The 16712-nt window shown below is 37.0% G+C and overlaps 1 protein-coding gene across 1 annotated transcript; it reads right to left on the minus strand.

Moving 5' to 3' along the window:
* Positions 1–379: 379 nt before the first annotated feature.
* On the minus strand, positions 380–13064 carry LOC134755198 (protein obstructor-E-like). Its single transcript, XM_063691720.1, has 5 exons — positions 12927–13064; positions 3917–4111; positions 1484–1687; positions 878–1091; positions 380–507 (listed from the first exon to the last, which is right to left on the minus strand). Exons 1-5 carry the CDS (start codon positions 12967–12969, stop codon positions 450–452), a joined length of 714 nt encoding a protein of 237 aa, XP_063547790.1. The 5' UTR covers positions 12970–13064; the 3' UTR covers positions 380–449.
* Between the last annotated feature and the right edge of the window lie 3648 nt (positions 13065–16712).

Raw genomic sequence — 16712 nt, forward strand, 5'->3', positions numbered from 1 at the left:
GATATTGTTTCAAAGTTTAGCCCTGCCCAAACTGCGAGGTGACTGCAATAGAAGACAACGAACAACTATTAAGATTAACCTCAAAATTGCCAAAACTTGTCTGATTTCGCCTTCTATCTATGGTTCTATTACCCTTTTTTGTGAATTGGGCGTATTATAGAGTTGGTCCAAGCTTACTGTGCAGCGAATTTGATAGCAAAGACTGTAAGTGTTATTTTAAACGTCAATTTCACAGACTGTTGACGTTTACGATAACACGCTCTGTGCCCTCTGTGCTATCAACATCGCTGCAGAGTTAGCTTGGACCGGCTGTAAGTAGTTCAGGCAGTTATGACATCTTAGAAAAATTTAAAGAGACCTTTTTATGAAATGAAACACATTTTTTTAATTTTACTTAACATTTATTAAGTCTTAAATTGAAACTATATTATGCATATCACTATGAGTGTTTAGTTCCTCGCCTTGGGACCAGGCGCCGCCTCCTCGGAGTCCTTGTACCAGTCCTCACTGTAAAAAAAAAAAACAATAAATAATAATTTTTATATTTACGAAATTTTTATATCCATTAAAGGAAATTGATTAATAAGGAATTTCAGTGTAATAACATGGATCGAAGGACCAATTTATTATACTCTTCAAAAAGCCGAACTCTCTTAAAGTGTTCATTGTTAACAAGCAAGATAGAAGATAATAAGAATATAACAGTTTTGAATGATTAATTAACAATACAAAATGAAATCAATCCAGAAGGGCTAAGATGGCCGGCTCTTTATCATTTGTCACCATGCCTGTCAGGTTCTAACAAGTATGTAAGTGCGAAAGTGTGGCATAACATGACAGGTGATAAAAAAAACGCGACCATGATTTAGATACTAACCATCCGCGCACGTTCTCAGGAGCATCACACTTCTGCGTCTCCTCGTTGTAGACCTCTCCAACCTGGCAGCCCAAGTCTCTCGGCTCGACACCGTTCAGGCACACGTAGAAGCGCTGGCAGTCGTTGGGGTGCGCGAATTTGGGGTGCGCCACGGGCTGGCCCATGGGGTCCACAGGAGTCTCCTTGGGGCACTCGAAACCGTCCTTAAGCTTCTCTGGAAGTTTGAAATAGATTTATTGTAACTGCCTGCTTATTAGGATGTTATTGACACGCTGGAAGATGAGTAGCGGAATGAACGATGGTAAAAGCGTATAGTTTGCTTTAATTTAAAGGCGTTGATGTACAACATTCAGTTGATTTTTTAAATATAAACTAAACCGATAATATCGATATATTGAAACCATTTAAACACGCATAACTTGACTGATTTATTCTTAATTGGTCAAAAAAGAAACGGATATATACTTGACTTAATAATGCCTAAGTTTATAAAGTAATACTAATATCCGATGCATATAAAGCTTGATTTTTACAATCCGGGATGTCGAGACCACTCATTTCGACAATAACACATGAACGTTGAACCTCAATAAATAATTGACTTACTCTCCTGCACGTTGCAGCCCTGTCTGCCGGCCGCATCAGGCCACACGCACGTCCCGGAGTACTCATCGAAGTGCAGGCCCGCGGTGCACTTGACCTCGGTGGCCTCGCCCTCGATGCAGTTGTAGAACACGTTGCACACGGACGGTTCGGGGTGGGCGAAGAAGCCGTTGCGGCGCGGGCACTGGCTGTTCGGCTTAGGGGGCTCTGTGGAGGCACGTGTGTGTTAGCCTATTAGTTACAAATTGCAACATCTCGAAGGGAATTCCATGGCACTATAAATGGAATGCTATAGGCCAAGTCTGCAAAATAGACCCCAGTATGAGAGGGGCGCCATAAAAAATGTATCAGCCAAATGTTTTATATGGAATCCATCATAAATGCGGTCAATCATGGTCTCCTTTGTTTTAGTTTAAAATCTAAAAGGCTGTCAACAAAATTTTCCGCTTGGATCGTACCATTTAAACCACAGTGACCATACTAAAGTCATGTGAATTCACACTTTCATGTTGCCAGTCGCCATAATTAATAGAAGGTTGGCAAGCGAGTATAAATAAAAGAAGAAATATCCTGTTTTCAACAGGAAACAGCCTCGAAAGATTTTTTCGCGAAATCATTGACAAACATTTATTAATTTAAAACTTTAACACGATCAAGGTAAATGGGTGACTTTTAAAAACTGGATTAAGTACGTATCGAAATCAGCATACTTATTACGTCAGCTCCAAACTCGAACGCTTTCTTGGTAATTTTGCCAAGTATTTTTTAAGCAAACAAATAGTAAATAGAATAGTAGTAAGTGCAAGGCCGAATTAAAATAGTTTTACGCAAAAACGCTGGGCAGAAAATTTCGTCAATCGTTGAAAATAAAAAGAAAAACAGACAGTCAATTGTTTTCCAAGGCCTGGTTTTGGGTAACTTTGTATACCTTGAATATTTTTGGAGTAGATGCAAATTGTTTGAAAAAAATTTGTGAAGCAATGTTCGTTGTTCGGGTATATTTTTTATTTAAGTTTGGAAACAAAAATGTATCACCCTACTTGGTGTCGAACTTTCACAATTTTGTTATCAAAAGTTTAACTTATCTTGATAAATTGACTTAAGCCAAATGTCGAAATGTAGAAACAAGTAGGTAACTTAATAAAAGGAAACTAAGAAAACATTCCTAAACGTAAACAAAGTTAGCATTTGGAGGCAATACGTAAATATTCAATTCACGGAATCGCGCGGGCAGATTGCATACCCTGATGCGACATTGCAGATAAATTATGCGTTGACATTTATGATCTGTGGATGTTCGAGGTGACAAAATGTTTTAAGCATTTTGGGCATTACATATGCAAGCTGAACATTGCATTTGACTAAACAAAGTAAATTAATCAGCATTTGAGTCAGCTGTAGCCTTTACATTCAAATCTTGAGTACCTAAAATCTAAAAACACACTAGAATTTAAATTACGTACTTAATTTTATAGAATTTAATTTACAAAACGTTTTGCTGTTGTTTCTAAAGAGTATATGTGCTCGCTAGCCATAACTTTATGCAATTCTTTATACATACGCTTGTAATATACATAAGCAGGGAGCAATATAAGGCTATACAATGCTTGTACTCGTATGAGAAGGCGTCCCGTCTACCTTTGACAAGAGGTCGCCGTGCGCCGCTGCCTTTCTAGGCCGACTAGCAGCGTACATAGTCTCAAGTGTCCATAAAGTTTATAAGTATGTTAATTAGTTAACTAATATAGCTACACATAACAGTGACCCTGTTGCTAATAATTTTGTTTTTGATTAGGCTATTAATGACTCGGTTAGAAAGTAGAGATGCGTCAGTCAGTGTTGCATTTTAAAATCAACCTTCAGAAACGTTTTAAATTTTTTATATAAGACTAGATTCTGAATGACCTTAGTTGGCAGTATCACATTAAAAAGGCGGAAATGCGGTCGATTGAACGTTAAACTTTCCGTTCGTCAGCGTGAGTTTTTCTCATGTCTTTGTCCTTTCAAACAATCATACCATCTACTAGGAAATCCTGCGAATAAGTTGAACATTTTATTTGTTCCTGAAAATGAACCCCTAATTTTCATCTCTTGTTTTTTCGCCAGCCCCACTATACGAGAATGAATTCACTCGTAAATAAGCTTGAAAAAGGTAGTCAGGTTGTCAACTAGTAGCGAACCAGACTATGCGTCAAATTATCTACCTTCTCAATTAGCTTGACAAAAAGATATGTCTCTACATGTTGAACAATTATATAGATTATGACATTTATGACATATGTTTTTGAACGTGGAATTTAATCCCGATTTGGAAAAGTATTTTAGGGTGACAAATACTTTTGGTGCGTTGTTTCATCCACTTTGATGCTGATGCTGATTGTACTAATTTTAAGGTCAAGTAGGTATTCTACTGCAACTGGGGCAAAAGGTTCTTACGGAGCTCAGTCCTGTCGCCGCAGTCTACGTTGAAGGGTTGGTCGCACTTGTTGATCTTCCTAATGGTAGGGTCGAACACGAGGCCGTCAGGGCACAGCTTGGTGGTCGCCTGGCCGTCAACGCACTCGTAGAATTTGTCGCATTGCCGATCGTCTTCATACTGGCCATTTTTCGCCGGACATTTAAATTGGGCGTCTAGAAAAAAAAATATGGATTAGTTTTTCAATCAACTAGATAGCTGTTTTGGGCAGATCTAAATTTACGCGCGAATAGCATGACAGGTACCTACAGATTCTGTAGACATATTTTATGACTGACTAGATATTGAATAAATCGCTCAGTATAATCTGGCTTTGGTACATAAGTATTGCTGTAAGTGTAAGCCACCGACGTCGACGCCTGCGTGTCTTTAGTAATTGTGTAGGCTCCAGACGATTTCGTAACAATAGAAACCAGAGAATTTAATCCGTGTGGGTGTCAAATTTCCTAGATGACTAAGATAAATTATGCCAGACATAGTACAGGGCATTCGTTAGCTACTTTCTTATCATTGTGAGATTTTGCACTGTAAAACTACTTAGGACACAAATTGATATTTCTATTCTCAATTGCATTATGTAAATACAATACACCTACGTGTAAATTGTTTACAATTATACCGCAAATGTATTTGTTCGGTTATACAATAACTATGTGCATTGTAAATTAATATATGATTTGTTAATTTAAACTTATTTCAGAGCATGACAAACATGCTGCATTTATTTGAAACAACGAGTTTTGCAGCGAAGAATTAAACAAAATGCGACCGTCACTAATCCTCAACCCTCTCTAGATTACCCTCGTAGGACTACAACGTAGGACATTTGCCATCTTCGGAATGACATGCATTACTTAATTGCATGTAAGTAAACATGTAAACCATGGTTTACATGTGTTAACTTGCCGTAGCTTGAAAGATTCCGTAGTCAAAACATTGCAACGACAACCGGTCGATATGTATTCAGCTTGCTCCTTACGTAGACGCGTGTATAATCATCTCAAGTGGGCGTTTCGCAAGCACCGTTGAAAAAAAAACAAGTCATGTCATAGGTGAAAGTTGGCCCAATTTGTTCATTAATGTTTTTCAGAATTCATGTAATCTGTGTCTCTAACAGTTTGGACTTAAGTATAAATATCCTTCGGTTGAACTGTATATTTTTAGAATTTAATGATAGACGAAAATTATAATAATTTAAGTCTATTTTTAGCATAACGGTCCAGCAATAATTTACAAATATTTGGCAAAACTTGATCGGATAAAAAATCCCCGGCCGTAACCCTGGTGCTGGGAGGGAGAGGGGAGTTTGAAGGTTCCATTTTTCGGTTTTTCTATTATATCTCGGAAACTATGCGTCTGAGCCACTTATACGAAATGAAAAGAGATTTAATTTGTTACAAAATTGTATTAAGTCAAGTTTTTCGATATGTTGTATAGTTTTTGAGATATCCGCTCTTGAAGTTTTATTTAGGGCTCTCATTTTTATCTTGATTATCTACATCAGTGAAGGTGCTAGGCCGGGTTTGGTATCGTTTTCTTATAAATCGAGGCTGCTGAATTCATTTATGGTAACAACATTGACACCATTCCTAAGTAAAAACAATTTTATTTTTTTTAAACTCCTCTTTACACTTGAACCGCTGAACCGATTTCGTTGAAATTTGGTACAGAGATGGTTTGAGTCCCGGGACCAAACAAAGCCACGATGTCAGAAATTGTGTTCCTAGCATTTCCCTCTATACCTTCTTATTGCTTGGCCTAATATGGCACCAGGCGCTCGATCGTAAGCCATCAAATATAGGTTCCGGAACCTATACTGAGTAAAGGATGACTCACGTTAGACCGGGCCGTGTCCGGGCCGGAGCTTCCGGCGCTCCGTTTTCTATGGAAACCATCACGTGATCACCTGTCATATCATAGAATAGTAAGCGCCGGAAGCTCCGGCCCGGACACGGCCCGGTCTAACGTGAGTCATCCTTAAGTCGTACGGCTGACGTCAATGTGTCAAGACTCCCAATCATCTGGTGTTGCAGGCAGGGGACTGACAAAAGTTTCCCTGCTGCTGCCTTTTGCCCATTTTGGCACCCCCCCCCCCCTTGGATGGCGCCCGGGGCACTTGCCCCCTCTTCCCCCCCCCCCCCTAGTTACGCCACTGGTTGCAGGCGTCCATAAGGTACGGTGACTGCTTATCATCAGGCGGGCCATATGCTTGTTTGCCACCGACGTGGTATAAAAAAATCATCTAAGTACTAAATATTGCCTGCATTTTAGTTTTGTCAACTATGAACGTACCGCGTCTATTTTAAACTATCCTTCTCAACTTTCAACCTTAATAAATAAACTCCATTTTTGTCGTAAGCTGTAGGATTATGGACGAGCTTATTTGTAAATTTGTATTACTAAGTAATTTATAAGCAGATTGATAAAATGAGAATCTCGTGACCGGTAGCTATTATTTACCACGTTAAGAGCCAATTGCACAACGCTATTATATCATCGAGGCATCGTACTGTTAAGTACCTACATGTAATATTTGAACGAACACCTAACCGCTTACCAATCTATTGCTAATGGCCACTTATCCCTACCAAGAAAGCAGGATTGGTTTAAACCATTACATAGATACCTACCTACTCTAAAACAATTTTCATTCTTAGAAGGTATGTCTGTGGTGGTCTAATTGCCATGAAAACACATAAATATCGTATGAAGGTGATAGTAATTATATGAACCGCAGACATGAATATACATACTTTCTTCACAGATACTTTTCTGGGCAATATTCATACAGCTATATAGTCGACATGTATGAATCAATATGTACATGTCTCTGTACCCTAGTCACTTTTACAAATTCGACACATTCCTATATCCTTATCACGTACTTCGCTGCGTCAAAGACTGACAGTCTAATGAATTGTTCAGGCGAACTCCGGGACGATCCCCCGAGTTTCCTAATAGCACGCAGATGCATTGTTAACATACGATTATATCGACTCTATCGCAACGCGTGACGCAACAAAGTGAAAGTGAACATTTACAACATGCAGCGTTGCACCCAGGCGCCTGCCTCCGGAGTGACCCTTGGCTGATCGCTCCTTATTCAAACTTTAAATTCGAGATTGACCTGACATCTGACAATCAGTCGGAGACGATGAATTTATTTCAAGGTAATAGGTATTTACAGATATTTTAATTCGTTTATGATGAAACGGATCAAATTATTTTGAATTAAGAGTACGTACAAGATGTTTGGAATTCTAGAAGAAGACGACTGCTAGTCAACACACATCAATATCAGTTCGATAAAAGTAGCCAAGTCCTAAAAGTTGGTGCGGCCGCATCCTCCATCAAATATGCCACACTATATAGGTAGTAGCTAAATATTTTGCGTTTGGGGTGGAAACCCTAGGGCCGTGGGGACCTAGCGCGCGTCTCCTCTATGAGGAGCTGTCAAAGCGCCTTATAGGCTTCTGGTGACCAGAGGGCTGGCCAATATTTTGCCCAGCAGAGCCATAAAGCGGGGCAATGCGGCTAGTCTTCTGGACAAGTGACTATGACTTAGGCCAAATTTTTTATTTACAAGTTTATAATTTAAGTGTTTTTATGTTATACAAAGATTAAATAACATCCAATATTATGTACCTAGTCTTAAAAGATTGAATCCTTTTATGCTAATATTGATTAATTATGCAAATATCCAGCACTCATTAAAAAAAATATTGGTGTTGTTTTTGTGTTTTTATGTTTTACAAAAATTAAATGTCCAATATTATGTACCTAGTCTTAAAATATTGAATTCTTTTATGTTAATATTGATTAATTATGCAAATACCTACACTCATCCAAACCAATACCGGGTGTTTTCTGTAACAGGAGCATTAAATTAAACTGTAGGCTGTACTCCTCAAACTGACCAACATTTGTTCAGCAACTTCTAAAAATAACTTGTGTTTTGATTTTCATTACACTAAAGTTTATTCTAAGACGCAATGTATTGCAAAATTTGTTATGTTTAAAGGGTGACATGACAAGTAACGTCAAACACACAGATGGCAGCGTACATTGAAAATAATATTTAATTAGTATTAAAAAGATATAATCTAAAAATTTCATTATTTTAAAAAGTTGCTGAACAAATGTTGGTCAGTTTGAGGCGCACACCCTCCAGTTTAATTTATTGCTCCTGTTACGGGAAACACATATTCGAGATGTTTTTGGGACTGTCAGAAGTTCTAATTCAAATAATATCATTATATCATTATTATATCATTATCATTATATTATCATTATATTATTATTAATATCATTTGAATAATTTGTTATAGTCACGTTTTTGCCGGTTAGTGATAACGCAAATTATAATTATAGTTACCTAAAAGGTTTATAAGCCTCGATATCATCTACATTCCATTAATATTAAATAAAATATCAATTAACACAAAAATAGAAAACAGGATAGTAACGGTTACTTACTGGTGTACAATAAATTTTATTGAATATTATATTTCCGAACTTTTGCATCATTAAGGATGAGTACAAAAAATATACTTCAATTTATTAATAATTTATTAAGACGCAATAAAAATTTCAATAGTCATTAATATGTTGTGATTACTAATGTCATAAGTTTATTGCAAAGGCCCATTAGAGCTCGGAAAACAACAATTTGAATTGCAAAACTTACAATATTTGCGTAAATTTAAATACGGGTGTCGACACCAACTTTTACCGCAACTCCATTGTACGCTAAAGCACGCAAGAACCAGGTCGACGAACTATGTTTCAAATAAAGCTCAGAATAAACCACAAAAACTATTGACATTGGCTACCAACCGATTCGTGGTTACCTATAGAAATTTATTGCAAAAACAAGTGAATGTCAATGTCGAACTAGACAATTTTCTTTAGTTGCCACAATGATAATGCGCTTTAAGACTTCGCTTTTAGGTTCAAAATTAGATGTTATGTGCTACAAATGCACCGACGGTGAATTCGGAGGTTTTACTGTATTTTTAAATTCCGTTCATTCAGCCAGATTGTTGGTTTTCTTCTATAAATTTACTTTCTAGTCGACTTCTAAATTCTTACAAAAAGTACATGATTGGAATGTAATTTGCATTTCCAAACCCTGCATGCCCCATTATATACAATCTATAATTTAATAGTTTGGTTTTATCGATAACCCAAATGTGATTTAGCACCGACTCACTAATTGAAAACGTAACTAGTCACTTACTATTCTAGGATCAACTATACTTCTAGAATATACTCATAGCTTCCGATTAAATGCCACATCACAGCACAGCATCACATTAACATCACACATTAGAAAACTTGAATACACGGTGCATTGGGATAACTTCGAAATAATTCGAATCTTCTGAATTATAAGTGTTTTAAATATTCTTTAGCCAGTTAAATAGCTATCATGAGGGCTATCTCTCCCCCATGAACAATAACAGGAGGCCAGTGCCCAGCAGTGGGAAGTGTATCAGTATAGGCTGGTGATGTATCTATGAAGTTAAGCTTCACCAACTCTAGCAACTCTAGGTAGGTCTTGCAATTTAGAAAGAGTCGAATGTAACGACCGATGAATGAATGGAATCTTACACGTATAAGGGCCACTTGCACCATTCACCGGTTAAACCTGGAGTTACCATGGTTACCAGTACAATATGACACTGGGTTAACGCTTTAACCGCGTAACCCCGGGTTAATGGGATGGTGCAAGTGGCGCTAATAGGCCTAGCCTAGATGACAATGGTACATCGTACATCGACAAACGCCAAGCGATTAGAAATACCTAATGTATCATTTGACTATTTGTAATATGAATATGAATGTAAAATATATAAACACTTACAGAACAATACAAAAAAAAACATATAAACACGTTATAAAAAACCTAACCTAGGGTGCCGCCAGCAGCGGGGCAGGGCCCAAGCTGCCGGTGGTCAGGGCCGCAGAGTGAGGAACCGACGTACAAGTTACAATTATTATTATTAAGTTACAATTAAATTATTATTACAGTTTATGTTGATATACTTAAATATGTCAAATATTGTTTACAATTGTGAAAATAATGTTCATTCGATTTCTTTCATAAAATTATTATTTAAAATGTCAATTGAATTGTAAATTATAAATGTAATATTGTCTAGGTTCGCTGGTAGCTGGAGATACGTATTCTAGATTTAACCTTTTCGACGCCGTGTCAAACACAAAAGCTATCACTCGGACGCCACGTCACCGAAGTGTCAAAACTGAAATTGAACTTTATGCACATGCACGTAATCCGTCTTTGGCGTTGGACCTGCGCTGCCGATATATCCGTCATTGGCGTCCTAAAGGTTAAATAAAATGGACCTGACAGTTTCGTGTGACACGAACCGTGTTATGTGACCTCAAAAACATCACGTTGTTTGTGGCAATTGTGTCCTGTCTCTATGGTTCAAAACTGAAGTATAAGCGATGTAGAGGCGTAAGAGTAACTAAAATTTAATTCTACTAGCCTAAGCGCCACTTGTACCTTCCCACCTACCCGGGGTTAACCGATTATACCGTTAACCCAGTGTACAATTTTACTGGTAACCATGGTAACTGGTACAATTTGACACTAGGTTAACGGTTTAACCAGTTAATCCCGGGTTAGTGGGATGGTGCAAGTAGCCCGAAGTAGATAACTGTTAACGGGTTTCCGAAGAAACCCCAATGCACCTTATTTGTTACTATTCGGCGTACAATACAACCATCAAGTAGTTTTCGGAGTTGAATGAACTTACAATTTGTTACATTGCACTACGTGGCCCGGCTTAGCCAAGGTGGCAATCGCTATCGCTACGACAACGAAACGCTTTGTGTGTCTCTAGCACTACCTTATTAGTGCGACAGTGACAGTTGCGTTTCGATCGCTACGAAGCGTAAGCGATTGGCATGTTGGCTACGCGGCCTGTATGATCCTCCTTCGTGATCGTAGATGGTCCTTGGTATAGTCTCATAATTCCATGGTTTCAAAATGTTGATGTCTAACGGAAAACAAATGCTGTATAATAGAATTGAGGACAATATTGCAAAGGTCTATTATATTTTTCTACTCGTCGACTATTACCTGTATTACAACTTCATATATGTACAACACTACAACCTTACTATTTACAACGTTGGATAGTCTATGGCACTTCCGATTCAAGCATAAGAATTTTATCGATACGGTTCAGTCAATTATAAACATTTTGAAAATAGAACTTCATACATTTCGATAATTTAGCAAGGAGCAGGTACAAGGGCCTCATGAGTTACGACTCGAGGACGTGTCGTTGACCAACCCGCCGAGGGCGCCGGGCCCGGCGGCCGGGGCGCGTACAAGTATGAAGGTATCGCGGGCTGCGGCAGCTCGCGTATCTTAGCTGTATACTTTTGGTTTGTTTACCTATATGATTCTACTAGTTGAAAGTATTATATTTTTGTCTCGTAGAAAAAGTATTGTATACAATAGTGATATAATCAAGCTTTTCAATCTCGTACTTTACTTAAGCAACTCAGCAAGCTTCGTTGCTTAAACACGGTAATCGACTGAAAAGCTCTCTATTATATCACAATTGTATAAAATACTATTTCGATCAAATGTTTAACGGTTTTAATGGATGTGTATATCGTGGCATCCATTCTAAATACCAAGTTAATTTATAAAAAACTTGTATTCAAATAATTGTATGGCAAATGTTAATAGTAGATTGTTAACCAAGGGATGAAAGGCACTCATTCCTGTCGAGGTATTTTGGCCAATAGTCCGAGGCTGAAATGATGCCTTTCACCCCAGTTAAATACGACTTTTCATTTCGAATACGAGGAAAGTAAAATGCATGTGTTTATTTATAACATGAATAAGTATAAATTTTTATAGTATTTCTTAAGGGTACTTTCAGTTAACTATTTAGGCAAAAGTATCGTTATTTATGGAATGGAGAGTCAAATATCAGAATGGAAATTGTATAACAAATCCATTGAAACTCAAATTTCAATTGCTTATCATAAATAAATCGTACTTCGAACGTAAAATGCTCTAGTGCAGACACGTATCACTTTCTGCACTTTAGAAAAACAATGGCCCTCTTTCAGAGGATGAGAAATGAAAAAGCATTATCAGTATTTCATTTTAAGCTCTAACGTGACTTATTCTCTAATTTTCCTTTGCATTAATCCGAAAAACTCTGTATAAATTGAAATGGTCAAAATAGTTATTTATACAAAATTTCATAGGTTTTTTTCAACATTCAAAAACAGGCATCATTTAATAATTGCTATACAATTCAATAAAAATAGTTCTGTAGGTTTATTTTTTTACAAAGTAGCTTTTACTGACAATACAATATATTTAAATCAAGGTATAATCGTTTTGGTATCACAAAATTACCTACTTGTAGTTTATTCCATTTCTGTATTGTTATATGCAGAATTTATTGGTTATGGTGCCGGATCGGGCCAATTCCACGTATTTATGTAATCATATAGTTACCGCCCATTGGGGTCAGGTTATATAATCTTTTCGCAATATTTTGTCGTACAATTTAAAGGTCACAGAACTAGTTAATGTTACTACGGGGAGCATACTTATACCTACATGTATTTAATTTGTTAAGTTGTACTAAGACATGAAAGAAGAGAAATGTGTTTTGAGTTACTGATTACTTCAAATTGTTAAATGTTTGTCATTGTTCTAATAGCTAATATATGTCTAATAAATAAAAAATGTTGAAAGTATCACAGTAAAATTTCAAAGCGCGTTGATGTCTACCTGCTATTAAAACTGCATGTATAAAATTATTTAAAAAAGTGCATGAATCATGAAAAAATTCGCCAAAGTCATAATAAAAAAGCTCATTATGTACCAATAAAGCTAAATATTGCGACTTCTAGGCACAATAATAGCTTTACAATCCCGCGATGCAATAATAAAAATAAACTTACTGGCTAGAGCGGCGACCGCCGTCATAACGATGATCACTTTCATGGCGGTCTTTGTAATTAAAAATATATTTTAAAAAAATTGACTAGATTCCAAACCGACGGGTGTGCCGGCGCTGGCGCAACTGACGGACGACGCAGCAGCGCGCGCCTTTTCTTCCTTCGTGGCAAACCGGTATAGTTCTTGCATCCTACAAAAGCAGGCCCCTACACCGTATTCCCTACTCCATAAAGCATATTATTAGGTCGTGCTCGGTCAGAGTACTAGCCGAAACAGTTTCAAATATTTGCGGTCTTAATCAGTTGATGAGGTCGTTAACTAAGTATTTGCATCATGCGGCAGACGTACCAGAAAAGGTGTATGTGTAGCCACTTCTGAAACTAATCCGCCCTTTTATCATGGGAGATTGTAATTGATAATGTAAAAGATTTGTGGCTAATGGAGGATTGTTGCTATAACAAGATGCAATTTAGCTATTTTGCACAGTTTGCGTATATATTGTTTGGTAATATTAAAAAATTCTACTTTGTGTTTCTAGGGTTCCGTACCCAAAGGGTAAAAACGGGAGTCTATTACTAAGTCTCCGCTGTCTGTCTGTCACCAGGCTGTATCTTATGAACCGTGATAGCTGGACTGTTAAAATTTTCACAGATGATCACGTTTATTTTATTCTGTTTTAGTATTTGTTGTCATGGCGGCAACAGAAATACGTCATCTGTGAAAATTTTAACTGTCTATATAGCTATTACGGTTCATGAGATACAGCCTGGTGACAGACAGACGCACAGACAGACAGACGGACCGACGGACAGACGAACAGTGGAGTCTTAGTAATAGGGTCCCGTTTTTACCCTTTGGGTACGGAACCCTAAAAATGGATTAATGCAAAAGGATGATTCTTATATTTTATGAACCGCTTCATCAGCCATTTTGTATTACGTATTGTCGTGTTTTGGAATGCTCTGTATATTCGGAGAATTCGCAGTCCCAGTGAAAGATCAATATGGCTTGTTTTGCAGGTACTTGAGGGCGATATGTCATATCGGGATTCGAACCCAGCACCTCTACTGAGTCCGTACCTATGTAGTATTTATAAAACCTAGCGAGCTCTTAAAAATTCAATTTACAATGGGTACCTTCTTATCTGTTCACCCTCGTATGTATGTAGGCCGTCAAAACCTTCTACGGAAAAAGAGGTGACCATATACCTACCTATGACTCCAACTCTGTCATAACAATGACGTTCGTGACAAATTTGTATTATGGTGGTTTACATACGCCAAAGTTCATTGCCCTAAAGCCCATGCAAGGACTCAGTCAACCTCGTAACTACATCATAAGCTTCAATTTGCAGTAACCGCGACGCGAAGAAGGTAACATTAAGAGTGTATAAATGTTAGCTGTCGCACGTTTAAAACTTAAACAGAGCAATGAGTATTCGACTTAGGCCCACTTGCACATAATAAAAAACCGGCCAAGCGCGAGTCGGACTCGCGCACCGAGGGTTCCGTACATTACACAATTTAAACAATGTATTTTTATGTGAAATGTAGTGAATAATCCTTTTCACGGAAACCATAGAGTAACTTATACTAGAGCGGTACTGTCATAGTAAATTTTGTAACCCCAGTAAATTCACTGCCATCTGTCGACACACTTTAAAACTAAAAAGAAATATTTATAAAAATACGATAAAATATATTTAAATATGGATAAATTATTTTTTTTATTTGCATTAATTATTTTTTATGATTTTGACCAATGTTCTTTCACTGATATGCGTTAAAATTGTTAAATAACAAACGAAACCGTCAACGCCATCTATACGACAGTAGGCCAAAGCTAGTAGCGCCCTCTGAACGAGAATCAAATTTTCTTGATTCTCGAGGCACGTTTTTTCCTTAGTTTTTTCCTTTTTTCCTTAAATTCACTGCCATCTATCGACATACTTTAAAACTAAAAATGAAGATTTATAAAAATACGTTAAAATGTATTTAAATATAGATAAATTATTTTTTTATTTGCATTAATTATTTTTATATGATTAGGCCAAAACTAGTGGTACCATCTGATCGAGAATCAAATTTTCGTGATTTTCGAGGCACGTTTTTTCCTTAGACCGTATCCATCTATTACGGAGTTATATCTATCTTTGGTCGTTACTAAGGGCCACTTGCACCATCCCACTTACCCGGGGTTAACCGGTTAAACCTGGAGTTACCATGGTTACTAGTACAAATTGACTTTTGGTTAACGGTTTAACCGATTAACCCCGGGTTAGTGGGATGGTACAAGTGGCGCTAAGTCGTTACGACTGACAGAAATATCAAAAGCGCAATGGTATTACCGTCACTTATGCATCTACAAAAGACACTACTATATAGTACGTTCAACAAATCAACATTAGAATCCGTCTAAGCTAATTTTGTACCGATTTGTATAGTTAAAAGTTAATGATGACTATACAGGATGGAAAAAAATTATGGGCCCTGGTGGGAAAGTGCCTTATAACCTTAAGTTAGCATTTTACTTAAAGGAAGCATTCTTTTATCTTTAAAAAGAAGCAAAACTGCATTCAACGATTTTTTTATTTTATTTCGCTTGTCTAAAATATTTTTGAGTACTAAATATTCGATGTAATGGATATTTTGTATGAATAGACCTAACGTTTCTTGGCGAAATGTTATCATTAACATTAACTGTATCGACTAGTAGAATAAAAGAGCGAGTGTTTATTTTTTGGAATTTTTAGTCGGTTCGATTCCCTGGCGAGACGAGCGAATTTAAAAAAATCTTAGGGCACTTTTTCTCCAGGGCCCATAATTTTTTTCCACGTTGTATATCATCACATAGCCACACTTTGTCATTAAAAATTCCAAAGAGAGTTAGCTTGGTCCAACTATAACAATATGGATTGAATCTCCGAATTTTCTAATATTACTTAGATATTAGCTCGGCCAATATTCCCAGTAGCTGTGGGCAATTTTCCGTAAATATAGGCAATATTAGGAACATGCAGACTTTTCAGGGTGTAACGGTAACCTTTGAATTGAAATACCTATACATTGACGAACATTCTGTCTAGTTTCATATTAAAATTCGTTTGTAGTTTGTTTATAGTTAATTGCGTAGATGGACCATCAAACTGGTATTTTAAAATAGGAAATTTAAAAACCGAGCATAAATTATTTCCCAGAAATGGAGCTCGAACAATGAATGTCTCTCTAGCTAGAGACTTATAATTATAACATAACGGAATAACATACGTAGGTATGCCTAAAACGTGTGACCTGTTAATGTTGGAAATGTCGCGGTCTAAGAATAATAATTGTGTTCGAAAAGTGAACTACAATATGTAGACCACTTACGAGTTTACACATCGATGGATTTCGAGGAAATAACTGTGAAAATTATTTGGGACGTTTTCAAATAGGATAATATTCTATGTCATATATTCATAATCGAAAATCAACCACTAAATACCTTGCTCTTTCGTGTCATAAATAAATAATTAGTACTAAATAAGTGTATAAATAAATAACACGTTTGACAAGATATTCAATGACTAATGGATACATAATAGGTATAATGAAAAAAATATGGATACCTAATTATAAGAAACGTTACGTAAGGGTTTCGTATCCCATTCTCATTTCGGTTGCACGATAAAAGATCGAAACCAGCAATATACAGCATAGCAGGTTTTTTTAGGGTTTTGTACCCAAAGGGTAAAATGGGACCCTATTACTAAGACTCCGCTGTCCGTCCGTCCGTCCGTCTATCACCAG

Source organism: Cydia strobilella, chromosome Z (genome assembly GCF_947568885.1).
Source record: "Cydia strobilella chromosome Z, ilCydStro3.1, whole genome shotgun sequence".
Lineage (NCBI taxonomy): Eukaryota > Metazoa > Arthropoda > Insecta > Lepidoptera > Tortricidae > Cydia > Cydia strobilella.

Coding starts and splice junctions, on each gene's coding strand:
- LOC134755198 (XM_063691720.1), bottom strand. CDS start 12,969: ATGAAAGTGATCATCGTTATGACGGCGGTCGCCGCTCTAGCCA. Junction 4,112..12,926: donor GGCGGTCGCCGCTCTAGCCA/GTAAGTTTATTT, acceptor TTTTTTTTCTAG/ACGCCCAATTTAAATGTCCG. Junction 1,092..1,483: donor GGGCTGCAACGTGCAGGAGA/GTAAGTCAATTA, acceptor TCAAACTTCCAG/AGAAGCTTAAGGACGGTTTC.